The sequence below is a fragment of the Populus alba genome, chromosome 1, assembly GCF_005239225.2.
Source record: "Populus alba chromosome 1, ASM523922v2, whole genome shotgun sequence".
Taxonomy (NCBI): domain Eukaryota; kingdom Viridiplantae; phylum Streptophyta; class Magnoliopsida; order Malpighiales; family Salicaceae; genus Populus; species Populus alba.
In genome coordinates this window covers 13,108,503-13,122,619 of record NC_133284.1, presented here as the reverse complement: position 1 = coordinate 13,122,619, position 14,117 = coordinate 13,108,503, and the positions used below count along the sequence as shown (strand labels likewise).

At 32.5% G+C, this 14,117-nt stretch overlaps 1 protein-coding gene across 1 annotated transcript; it reads left to right on the top strand.

Annotated features, from left to right (window-relative positions):
* The first annotated feature begins 12,031 nt into the window (after positions 1–12,031).
* LOC118039272 (AT-hook motif nuclear-localized protein 23) lies at positions 12,032–13,722 on the top strand. Its single transcript, XM_035045933.2, has one exon. The coding sequence runs from the start codon at positions 12,355–12,357 to the stop codon at positions 13,249–13,251; it is 897 nt and encodes a 298-aa protein (XP_034901824.1). The 5' UTR covers positions 12,032–12,354; the 3' UTR covers positions 13,252–13,722.
* The last annotated feature ends 395 nt before the right edge of the window (positions 13,723–14,117 follow it).

Here is a 14,117-nt window from a genome sequence, read left to right as displayed (position 1 = left end):
TGCTTAATAATCAATGCAGGTTCTTCACAAACTGAAATAAGTTGAAGCTACTCAACCACTAATTCTACATTACACATTAAAGTTGATTCACTAGGTTGTGAGTTATCAATATTTCTTCTTTTTTTCTCAAAAAAAAATAATCAACTCTTCTTATATTGTTCATGGTTCAACTTGAAATCAAAACAGATGAAATAGACAAACTTTAATTAAGAGAATTCAAGACTCAAAGTTAGAGACAACAATTAAATAAAGAATAAGACCATAAATTTATGAAATAAGTATCTTTAAGTCCATTCAAATTCATAAAAAACTCAATCAACACTAAAAATTGATGTCAACCCAAGTGTAAAAACAAAATAGAATGCTAATAAAAAAATACAAAAAAGCAACAAGGGATAGTGAAAACAAGAATAAAAAAACGTTTTTGATTTTGGGTTACCTTGTTTTGATGGAAGATAGGGAGACACGGTTTTTGTTATGAAATTTGTAAAGAGAAAGAGTAGGATGGCTAGGTCTTCTATTTTTTTTTTATCAAATTTTTTTTACCAACACATTTTTTAAGCTAGGTTAAAAATATAAAATAAAAACCTTCAGCTTTTCAGGCCCCCCCTCCCCTAGTTCCTACCCGCAATGTCAGGTCCTGCTCATTCAATATGTTTAAAGTTTAAACTAAAGGGAAGTTGGGCGTGTGAGCGTGAGGCATTGGGTTCTCAGGCACCCCCGGGATTTAAAGGTAAGAAAGAGAGCAATTCCCAATAGAAGTGACAGCTGCCTCATGGCCGACAGCTATAAAGCGACCTTAAAAACTCCTATACAAACTTTTCAAGGATTATGGACTTGAATTTGACTAAGAATCGCATGTGATCTTCTTCCGTTCCTCACTCCACACAATAATAGCCATCTACTTGCTACAATTTCAGGTTGCAGTCTAATAAGCACTTCACAATCACTAAGATCTATGTAGAGAGAGAGAGAGAGAGAGAACCCCTTGATTACCATGATAAGTAAAGACAACCTAGATACTGGCAGCTAGGTTGGTGTTCAAGAGAAGTGAGTGAGTGAATGATTGATGGCCTCGTTGTCTTACATGAGCCAGTGGCCAGTTGGTATATGTTGAGGTACGTACGTAGGTTTGGTTTGGTTCGGATCATACTCTATACTCCATGTTCAAGATTTTCATTGATGAACATAAAGAGAGGAAAAACAAAAACTAATTTAAAGAAAAGAAGCAAAGAAGAGAAGAATGCCTTTTCAACTAAAATTGCGGAACCCAATCAATGGAAAAGATCGATTTTCCTATTCAAAAAAAGAAAATTTGAGGGAATTTGGAGAATTAACTAGTACGGGGAAAAGAAAGAGAACCACTAATAGGCTCTCCAATTGCCACAATTTTGGATCATAATTTTTTTTTTATTATTATTATTATGAGTGTCCGGAATAGTTGACGTGTATTTTGACTAATCTTATAAGTCCTGAAGTTAACAATCATATAAACCTTCAATAGCCCTGAGAGGATTCAAACTCGTGACCATTGGGAGCAAACCTAAAGATTGACCAGTTGAGCTACCCCTTAGAGTTAATTTTGGACCATAATTAATCACATGGTAGGAGTTGATTCGGTAACAATTTCTTTAACTAGAAAAAAATGATTTCTTTGAGATTAATCCATAATGCAGTAATAGTTGAGGAGCATAATATTTATTTTTTGTATTTAGTTATATATTAACCAATGTTATTAAATATGTTCTACGATGGGGGGTCTATCCGAGACTTAATCGGCCCACATCCTAGACTAAGTCGAGTGTTAGAAAAAGCATTTCTTAGAATTAACCTGGTTTGACTCGGCTAATCAATTAGTGACAAGGTCAACGAGGTCAAAACCTGCTTAAAAACTTGATTGATTTTTTCTTAATTTTTTTAAAAAACATTATTTTGATTTTTTTAAAAAAAAATGATTAACCTGGGTTAAATTATTATTCTAGGATTAAGGCAACTACATAACCTAAAAGGGAAGGGGGTAAATTAAGTGTATCACTAATATAAATAAATAATACAAATTAATTCAAATAAACACAATATTCAGTAATATATTTAAAGAGCTTAAAGTAAATAGATAAGACAAAGAATTTGAAAAGTTGTTTTTAATACGGTTTAGCAAGCCTATATCTATACCTCAAGTACCAAATCTTATTTCAGTATTATATTTTTTAACTTATCCAAGCTTTAAAGTACATTGACTACTTGATGAATTCACACCACTTGAAAATATTCTCTTTTTCAAGATTTTCTTCCACTTGAAGATATCTCATCTTCAAGATTTTTCTCTTGTAAAAATACATCACCAAAACCAAGATTTTTTCTTTAACTCTCAAAGTTTTACAAGTGTGATTTTTTCATTATCATAATTTACTCTTTTAATAGAGTGAATATTACAATTGATACTTTTAGTATCTCAATATATCACATTATAGCACTTACATGATTAAAAAATGTTTAAGTGTAGTGAGAATGAGAATGTATACTCTTGTGTTAGATAATGAAGATTTGACTGCACAAATCTGAGTATAATCAATAAATGATGTTTTTGTGTGTGTGTGTAGAACAAAAACTAGTCGTTTATAGTTGTTACAGCTTCATTGGCAGCTGAAATGGTTGACCGGTTCAAATTTATAAAGCTAATTGGTTGACTGGTACCTACAAAATTCCTAGGTGTTCAGAATTGATGAATAAGCAGTCGACCACTTCAATTGGTCACACCAAATGATTGATCGTTTCATGCATAATTTCAATTTTGACATATTAACCTAGGTGAATTCTTAGAACCTTCTATATCAATTTGTCTATTAATCCTTTTAAATGTATGTATAGTTAAGTGTTGAGTTCATTTTATTTGTACTATCAAGATGTGATATAAAAACTTACAATATCATACTAAAATTAATATTTAAACTAAGTATTTACTTTGCTTCCTTTTGGATTATTTTATTAATTTATTTATGAAATCCTTCATGCTTGTTGATATAATCTTTATATAAAACTTGTTTAAAACTTATTCTCTACCAAGCATATTATTTTTTATAGCTGTTATAGCTTCACTGGTAGTTGAAATGGTCGACCGGTTCAAATTGATAAAGCTAATTGGTTGACTGGTACCTACAAAATTCCTAGGTGTTCAGCATTGATGAATAAGCAGTCGACCACTTCAATTGGTCACACCAAACGATTGATTGTTTCATGCATAATTTCAATTTTGACATATTAACCTAGGTGAATTCTTAGAACCTTCTATATCAATTTGTATATTAATCCTTTTAAATGTATGTATAGTTAAGTGTGTGAGTTCATTTTATTTGTACTATCAAGATGTGATATAAAAACTTACAATATCATACTAAAATTAATATTTAAACTAAGTTTTTACTTTTCTTCCTTTTGGATTATTTTATTAATTTATTTATGAAATCCTTCATGCTTGTGGATATAATCTTTATATAAAACTTGTTTAAAACTTATTCTCTACCAAGCATATTATTATTTAGAATTTCATATCATCATTATCATCAACATATATAAAAATATAAATGTGTGATATAAAGGTCAACATAAGCCACTTGCCTTGTGACCTTGGCTTTGTGTTGGATCAAATCCAAGTTGAGGAAAATAACTATAATTAAAAAAAAACTTAACAAGTTGTTTGGAGTCAATTCACTATTGTAGTTGAGTTCAATTATAAGATTCAATTTGAATTTATTTTGTTAAAATCTCTAAATTAAATTAAATTCAAAGGGCTCAAAACATGCTGTAAAATAGCTTTTGATTTCGTTATAGCTTAGAGACAAAATCACTATAGATTGTAATAATGTTTTGTCTTTTTCTTTATTGTGTTGGTTAGGAATTGGCCTTGATAATTTAAATCATTTTTTGCTCCAATTACTTAACTTTTTGTTCATTTCATATTGTGTTGGCTAGGAATCGGACTTGATAATTGATTTCAATTTGTTTTTTATATGGTTATCACTATGTTAAGAAAAGCTGAAGCTTGATTTTGTAAGAAAAAAAAAAGTTGATTTATTGCTTATGGAAAATTGAAAATGTGGTTCGGGACTCGATCAACCCGCTTCCTAGACCGAGTTGTTTGTTTATAAAAAGTCAATTCGTGGTTAACCTTCTTTAACCTGGCTGACTTGATGGGTTAACCAATTACAAGGTTAACTAAGTCAAAACCCATTAAAAATTGGTTGACTTAAAAAAAAAAATTGTTTTTTAATGATGGGTTTATTTATTTATTTATTAACCTGGGTTAAGCCTCTCGACCTGTGAGCTTAGCCTTGTATTGAATTGAACCCAAGTCGAGTATAATAACTATAATTATAAGAAACCTAATATAGCTCTTGATTCCATTATAACTCTAGAGACAAAAACATTGTGGAATGTAATGGTGTTTTGCCCCCTTTTTTTCCTTGAAATATTTTTTACTCTGATTACTTAAAAAATTTTAATTTTGTCATTTCACATTGTGTTGGCTAGGAATTGGGCTTGATAAGTTATTTGACTTGTTTTTTATTGGGTTATTATGATGTCAAAAAAATTCTTAACTAGATTTATGCTTGATTTTGTAAAAAAACAAAATTGGTTTCATTTCTTGTGAAAAATTAAAAATGTGGGGATGAAATTTGATAATGAGGAAAAAAAACACTTACTATTTTCTTGGTTTAAATAAAAAGCTGAATAGTTCAAAGCATCACATTCTCTAATTAGCCAAATAAATCTAATACTATTTCATTAGAGAATGTTCAAAGCCAAAAGCTACAAATCCTAATATAGTGATCTATCTATTGCTATCCAATTTTTGACCCATGTTTTTAATAATATTTCAGGAAAAAACAAAAATAGCAAAAAAAAAACCAACGAAAACCCCTAAAAATGCATTCTTGATATATTTGCATTATTTTTAGCATTTTCAACATCATCTGAAAATCAATTTTCAAAGGTATTTTGAACGCGTTCAACTATTAACGCGTAAATTTTAAATCATTGATTTTACTTGTTGAGTCGACGTTGATATGACTTATTTAAAAAAAATTCAAAATAAAAAAAAATAATAAGAAAAATCAAAATTTGCAAAAAAAAAAAGAAAAGAAAAAGAAAAGAAAAGAAAAGGAAAAAGTTGAGGAACCAATTTAGAAACCGAGCAACATTTTACCTATAAATACATAGAAAACATTTATAAGAAAAGGGGGGAAAATTTACAAGGGTCAATTTTGAGACATCAAATGAGAAACCCAAACCATAAAAAAAACCCCTAAAAATAACTTAGCTTTTCTTCTTCTAAGAGCCGCGACCTGCTTCTTTTTTTGTCAAAAACCAGAGAGAAAGAAGGCCGATGGAGCTTCCTCCCCTCCTTGGAGTCTCTAGCTCTCCCCCAAACTAGAGAGCCCTTAAGCTCTATTTCCATCTCAGCCCCTTTAACCTCCAACCACAACAGTTGTCCCCATCTTCCCTCCCCCATACAACTCTTCATCTCACTAGACCAACCCCAAAACAGCCGTCAATTTTGCCTTACAGAGAGGCGGCTCACCTCTCCTTCCCATATTGCCTCTCGTCTTCAACCTTCAGCACCAAAGCCTTCCCCTCAGCAGTGTCTTCTTCTCCTTTGATCTACTCAATAGTTACGGCCACAGACTAACCAAGACAGCCCCTACTCTTTTTCATCTTCTACAACTGACAACAAGCAGCATCACAGACACCAGCAATCCTATGCCTCCTCAACACTGACCAAAAGAGAAAAAAAGGAGAAGGGGTCAAGCTTAATGTGGTTGGTTCCGCCTTTTTAGACCTCTACTTGCCTAGCCGCCGATAAAAGAAGAAAGAGGGGTCGACGATCTACCTGATCTAGTGAGCCTTCGACCGTGTGAGTTGCTAGGAAGTCCCTCCACGCACGATGGTAGATCTGCCACCTAAAGAAAGAAAGAATAACAAATCAAGAATCAGAACCGAAAGAACCAAATCTGAGGGGAAAAAAACAAAAAAAAAACATGGTTGTGTTTTCTTGGCTTTGCAAGCGATGTTGCCTTCATTACCGGAAGGGAAAGAAAGAGGGGAGGAAACCATTCCAGATCCCCTGTTTGCTTGGATTTTCTAATGATAGCGCATGAACCCACACGCCACCAGTGGCGCATGGAGAAGACACGCAACCACTGTTCTGCAACCCTATAAGCTTCACTGATGTCCCCAGCATTGTTCCTAAGTTTTGAGGGGTCTATTTGTAAATTAACTGCTTGATGTAAATTTTTTTTTAATATGTTTGTTAGGGTTACTTTGAATTATGGTTATTTTGTAATGAATATGTAAGTGTGAGTAAACACACTAAAAGGTGATGGGTGTGTGTGTGTTTGTATTTTTTTTTTTTATGTATGTTATTGAATTATAAAATCAAAAAAAAAATTTATGTTTTAATTTTCTTATGGTCAAATATTTTAAGGATAAATAAAATCATGTTATATTTCCCGTGAAAAATGTAAGAACATGTTTCTACATATATTTTAGGATTTAACAACTGATTTATTAAAGTCTTAAGAATTTGGCTAATATGTTGATTTTTTATGTCACATCAAATCATTAAGTAGCTTACCTCAAGTAGGATGCGGTAGAGGTGCTAATACCTTTTCTGGTCACAATTAGTCTCTTACCCGTGAATTTCTGACAAAAACCAGTACATTCGGGTTTTCTAGTAACTTTCAATCAAATACTAAGTGACGACTCCTCAAACAAACAAATAAAATGAAAAATCACCATAGACGTCGTGCAGGGGACATGTGACACTATCAATTCACTTTCTCTCTACAGATCATTGGATCTTCATATATTGGTCGAACAATTTCCATTCACGAGTCAAATTATTGAAAAAATTTGTTATAATATGGTTAATGGACATGTTTTAGGCCAAAATAAAAATGAGGTTCACTCACATTTAAAGTTAAGACTTTATTAAAAATATTCTCCAACATAAGTTTTATACATCAAATATTAACATTTTAAAAATTAATTATGGATGAATAAAAAATTAATTTTAAAAAACTTCTAATTAGCAAAATTCTCAAGACTAAAGCCATATCCCACATTGAAAGGTTATAAACATTTTTTGTAGCTTGTACATTGGTGTCTTTAAAAGTAAAAGCTAGACCTACAGGGTAATTAAATCTTTTTAGGGAAGAGGCTTAGGCAATGTGGGCTTTGTATAAATACATACAAGCTTTAGGCTCAGCTTGGAATTGGGTTAATTGTATAATAATTCTTGGGTTAGAAAATTATTTTTTATTTGTTTATAATTATTTACCTTTCCAAATTTATTAAACCTATCAAGATTATTGTTGTTTTTTTTTTTAAAAAAAAAAATGTTGTTGGATTAGTTTTATTTAATATGCCACGAATTTTTGGATAGTTTTTTTATTTTCAAATTTAAATTGAAAAATATGAAAGTGTAATAAATTGATTCTAATTAATTTAAATTATTTATGCATATATGACCTCTTTTATAAATAGCAGTGGGGACTTCATCATTTTGACATGGAAATCTTTGTATTCTCTGTCTTTTGCCTTCTTTTATTCTTTTGCTCTCGAGCTTTATGTCCTAAGAGAATAATTTGATAAAGATTCTTAGTTCGTAAGGCTTGATTAAAAGTGTATATATTATTTTAAAGTAGTATTGTTGGAATCTATAGGAATAGATGATATAATCCTTGATAAACAATTTTCTTTCCTGATTTGACCTGAAATTCTGTAAGTATTTGTTTTTTATCCATCGTTCTATATTTTTTATTTATTTCTTGTTTGGTACATGTATATGTTATATGTTTATAATTATGAAAAAATCTCGATTATACTAAACAATTCTAACAGGTTTATTATATCCAATGTAAACTAGCTCCTAAGAATACGAACTCAAGAAGAAGAAACAAAGCCTAAACCTTTTAAAAAATTGAAAGAAATATTAAAAACAGCTTAATTACTTCACCAAAACATTATACATATTCCGGATAAAAAAAAAACATTAGACATGCCCATTAAATAAAAATCTTAATTGTTAATCAAATAGTTTATTCTTTGCGAATCTTGAGATTGGATAATTGAGCACCCATTGTCATCCTTAATTTATTAGATTGAGTTTAATTGAGGTGTGAAGTTATATAAATCAAGATATCAAGGTCTTCATACAAATTGATTGGACTTTCTCTATTAAGTATTTTGGGTATGGCAAATATATACGAAATTACAGGATAGAACACATTTATCAAGTCAATTAATTATATAATATTAGTTATTATGCTGTGGTTTTTCTTTTGAAAGCATATTACTATGCCTTTTCATTAAAAATAAATAAGTTCTACTATAGTATCTCTCATAAATGAACCATGCATAATCTATTTGGAAATCATACTTCTCGAAACTAGAATTAAATTTATCCCTTGCACGCGCGTGCATACACACTCAAAGCTTCCAGGGCTGATAAAACACTCAATAAACCAATATTAAAAAAAAGCAAAATACATCCTAAACTCACTTATTACACCTTCATAGGCTTAAGCAGCTGATAAATGAGTTTGTTATTTAAATTATTATTCCAGATTCAAATAATAGAGGTTACCGGAATAAAAACGTGTATGCATTCTAATAAATGGCTAATGAAAAACAGCTTAATCTGTTCTCCAAAGGGTAATGTAAAAAGAATTTATAAAAATTATCAATTTATACCGACTCAAACATGATGTATGTTCTCTGAAAATAAAAAAAAATTGATATGTGTTGTCGCTCATGTGGCATTGAGCCAGTCAAAGAAGTTGGCCGCTGAAAGGAGAAGTAAGAGGGCCGTCCAGGTCAGGCAAGAGTGGGACCCACGCGCCGCAGCAAGGTCTCCCACTTGCCCACTCCCCTCTTATTTTTGTGCTTATTTTCCTTTTAAAAACAAAGTTATTTGTCTGTTTCCCAACGTACCCACGCCCGGTCAACTCTGTGCGTTAACCATAGTTAATTAGCTTAGCTAGCTTCACCATCAAAGTCCAAACCCCCATGACCAACAGGGCAACATCTGTCAGCTAACCCCACCCACACACTCTCCTCCATCTAGGGTTCGTTTGCTCAAATGTTTATATATCATATACAACATCAATTATATGCCATTCAAACATTCTTCGTATGTCGCGTGAAACACACGACCAATCATAGTGCTTTCTCTTTGAGCATTCGCATACCATCTTGCTTTTTGCGTATTTTTCTTTTCCCATCCAATTTTTATATTATTCTCCACCATTTGAGTTCATTCTCTAGTAAAACTTAGGATTTTTAAATCATAAGATTGCAGATTCAACATTTCTCGATACTCTTTAGTGGCTGCCACAAGGTTAAATGCGTATTTATTCAGCATGTAATTAGAATATGCCATAGACAACGAGGATAAGGATTAAGTCATACACATAAAAAAAATTAAACAGTTGAAGTTCAAATTGATTCCTTAATTATATATATATAAAAAACAACTCTATGTTGTACAAATAAGCTCTCAAAATTTTCAAGGGATCCATAGCTTAACGATTTCTTCTAAAGAGCTTGAAGTTTAAACTTTGTAAGGAATGAAGTATATTAAATTTGATAACTGAGATTAGATTTCATTTAAAAAACTTAGATTTTGTGATGGATGACTCATTATTATTATTTTATTTTCTTGTATTTCTTTTATATGAGATAGTTTCTATAAAATAGATTTAATAGAAAATTATAATAGAAAGAGTTTGGAAAATTTGTGACTTAATCAAGGACATCAAAACAATATTCTTCATATATATATATATATATATATATATGGGAAGTAGGATTTTACAAGCAATTGGAAGAGCACTGATGTAATTAAAATTTTCCAATCCAAAATTAAAAACCTTAAACGATGCCTTGTTCAGATTTAATAAAGAAAAGGTGAGTGGCACGTTGTTTGGTTGACTAGGCTCTGTTTTGATAATTTTGATTGATCGAGTTAACAACTTCAAACGATAAATATAGAGCTACAAACCTTAAAATTTAGCAAGGTTAAATCCAAATGAAAAGTGGACAGTCCCTCTACCAACTTCAAGTGGTCTCAGACGATGATGACGTTAAAATTGCTCCGACGAGGTCTTGAAAGTGAGCAACTCAATCAACTCCGACAATGCAACCATCATGCAAAACCTTATTTGTTTTTCATGTGTTCACACACAAAGGCTCCTCAATTGATTCTTATCAAGGATTTACAACACTTTCCTCAAGATTAAAAGGTCTGAAATGGATTCAATGCCTTCCAAAACCTTAACAAAACCCTATAAATACCCCCTTCGAGATTAAAAGAAAGGGTTGAAAGAAAAAAGAGAAATAAGGAAAAAATATTGACAAAAAAACTAAATGTAAAGGTTTAAGAGGCTAACATAAACTTTTCTCAAGTTTGTAAGAGACAAAACTTTCCTAATAAAAGAAAAGAGAGTGAAATGGCCATGTGTTCATATTAAGCTATTAGAGCGGTCAATAAGTCCTTAAACTCTGATAATTGATATTTGCACAGTTAAAATATAAAATTTATGAGTAAATGACTTATCAAGTGTTATCAATTCATTCTTATATGTTTTCTCATGACATAAATAAGCAAAAATTAATTATCCAAGGAATTGGTGCAGTTCCAATAGGCCTGAGTAAAGAGACATAATTTAGGTTATTGACATCAAAGCCAAGGTTTATTCTAGGGTTATCCAAATAGAACAAGAAGATAGCTTGATTATCAATCACATGAGATAATATATCAATAGATAAAGAGGTAATTCAAATACTCATTATTAGTTGATCTTGTTGAATCTAATGTAGGTAATTCAAGTTTGGTATGGTAATGGATTCATTTTTTATGATAAGAAGAGTAAGTGGACATGATTTTAATCTATTAACAAATCTATACAAGTCTTGCATAACGAGAAAAGACTTTATTTGAGTCTAATAGAACAAGTAATTTCGATTCATTTGTTTTAGATATATATAATGATAGGCATTCATGAAGTGGAAGCAATGGGAATGCTATTGTAGTTTTCTAGTCACTTAGGATGGAAAGAGTAAGCTATTGTTCTTGATTGCTAAAAGTGCAAGAGAGATTGTCTAAGAAAATCATAGAAGCTATTAGGCAATAGGTTTGATACAATATAAAATCAAGGAAAAGGAAAAGAAGAATGAGAATTTGATAGAAAATATTATATTGTTGCTGTGAGTTTTTATTATTAAATTCTACATTACGGTATGCGCGGGCGCGCTAACTCTAATACAAATTATAGAAATTTGATACAATTTAGAATCAAAAAAGTATATAACATGAAAATTATTTCTATATAATTTGTTGTATGGTTATGTAATCTTTACCTTTCATTAGTTTTGGACTCTAATAATCTAGACCAAAAAAAAAAAAAAAAGGATAATGATCAAATAATGCTATATTTAAAGTAGACAACCTTAAAGAAAATAAATGAGCAGACAATTCTTGAGTTGATAAAATAGCATGGACTCTCCTCATTCCTTTAACCTCCTCTCACTTATCTTGCATTTACTATATTTGTATTAAAATAGCATACATTTTTTTTAATATAATGCTAAAAAATTGAATTGAAGTTAAAAGAAAGAATCACCTTGATATATATTTGAAGGAAAAAAACGTATACACATTCTATTTTTAAAAGAGCAAAATGTGTATAAATAGTCTTTTTCATAATAGCTTAGATAATTTTTTTTTCATATATTTATTCGTATATAAAATATATAGTTAAGAGACATGCATGTCAACCAAAAAAAATTACTTTATGGATCTCATCCCACCCTTAGGAACGCTATTGCGTTTAATCCCACCCTTTTAGAGGAGAGTGAAACTTGAATCCACCATTCCCGTATACATTTCTTGAAAGAAAAAAAAAACATAAAAAATTCGTCAACAAACCATTATTCTATGCATATATTTAAACTTTAGGTTGTGAGAGAAATGACTGCGTTTTAAGTCTTTGTCCCCTCTTTCCTCCATCCTTCTTCCCTTTCCTTTCTCTGTGTTCTCTGTCTCTCTCTCCTGCCCTCTCCCGTTGCTGTTTATTGTTTCCAAAAAATACATTTAACTTCTCTCTATATATTCATATCTTTATCTTCGAGTCCCGGTGCTCCCCTTTCCCTTTCCTTTTCTATTTTCTTTATAATTTCCGCTCTCCTATATCCTGTTTCAATATTAAACAAAACCCAAAACAGTTTTTAATCATCTAAAATATTTATTTTTCTAAAAAAATCATTTCCTGTTTTTTGTTTGCTTTTGATGTTGGCATGGCCGGTTTAGATTTAGGCACTTCTTCTCGTTACGTACACCAGCTCCACCACAGACCTGACCTTCACCTCCAGCACCAGCCTGATCCTGAAGACCACGATTCCAATAGGGCTGGAGGCGGTCTTGGAGGTGGCAGTGGTGGTCACTTTTCTACTGACCACCACCACGATGATGGTTCGCACCAAGGTCTTGACCTTGTTGCTGCCGCGGCTAACTCCGGGCAAGAAGACTTAGTTGGCCGTAGGCCTCGAGGCCGTCCACCTGGTTCTAAAAACAAACCGAAGCCTCCTGTTATCATTACTCGCGAGAGTGCCAACACACTGCGTGCCCACATTCTTGAAGTAGGAAATGGGTGCGATGTATTCGAGTGCGTGGCTAACTACGCGCGTAGACGGCAGCGCGGGATTTGCATACTGAGCGGAGCAGGGACAGTAACAAATGTTAGCATCAGGCAACCAGCTGCAGCAGGAGCTATTGTGACTCTCCATGGCAGATTTGAGATCTTATCTCTGTCTGGATCTTTCTTGCCACCTCCAGCTCCACCTGGCGCAACGAGCCTCACAATCTTCCTTGCTGGGGGACAAGGCCAGGTGGTGGGAGGAAGCGTGGTAGGAGAGCTTACCGCAGCAGGGCCAGTTATAGTGATTGCAGCATCCTTCACAAACGTGGCATATGAGAGGCTGCCTTTGGATGAGGATGACCAATTGCAGATGCAGAGTGGTGGTGGGAGTGGAGGTGGTGCCGGTGGTGGTGGTGTTGGGAATAGTCCTTTTAATGAATCGGGAGCGCCTTCTGGGGGGCTGCCGTTCTTTAATTTGCCGCTTAATATGGCCGCTAACGTGCAGTTGCCAGTGGATGGATGGGGAGGGAACTCAGGCGGTAGGGTTCCCTTTTGAGAGAAATAATCAAATAGGTTGCTGGTGATTTCGTGATCTGTGATATTATGGAAGCCGAGTGAGGCAGTGTTGGATTGGAGCGGCTTGCTTTGGTTGGCATTAATGGGCTCGTTGAATCATAAAAGGTCAGAAAAATTCATGGATTATCAGTACTCGAGATCATGATCTTGTTACTTCTCCTTCTTCTTCTCCTTCTTGATCTTATGGTGATGTTTCTAGGGTATAACTTCTTTCTTTCTCAGTCATTTCTTCTCCTTTTCTTTTTCTTTTTTAGTTTCTGATGGTTCCTGAAAATAGTCTCCTTTTTCATTATGAAACTATCTTCTTCTTTATGAGAAATGGTTTGAGGATGTATTGACTATCTTAATTGAAAACTCCAACTTACTTAACTTTGGTGATGCTGATATACATCAACTAGGGTTTCTTTCGATTTTTCTCTTTTTATTTCAACTTCCTCTCGGATCTCAACTAGGTTCGTTTTGTTGGTTATATGGTAACATATACAACATGGTGTGTTTTTTTTTTTTTTTTTTTAACCACTTTGAGATAAATCTTGGATATTTGGTAACATGGGATTGTGTCTTTTGCATTGTTTTTAGGAGGGAATAAATATGTTAGTATTAAAAATAAAACAAGGGTTTTTAATTAAAACATGGATTCCTTTCATTGGATGTCCTTTTGTGGTTAACCCCCATGAGCTACATTAATTTTCTAGCTGACTTTCTTGAGCTAGTTAGTTCTCTTGGGAATAAGCTCTATATATAACTAATTTCCTGTAATAAATACAACTTTCCTGTCTTCAAAATCTTTTTGACATAAAGGACATAACAAAAATCCTGGAGCTTGTTTATTAGCAAGTTTGTAGT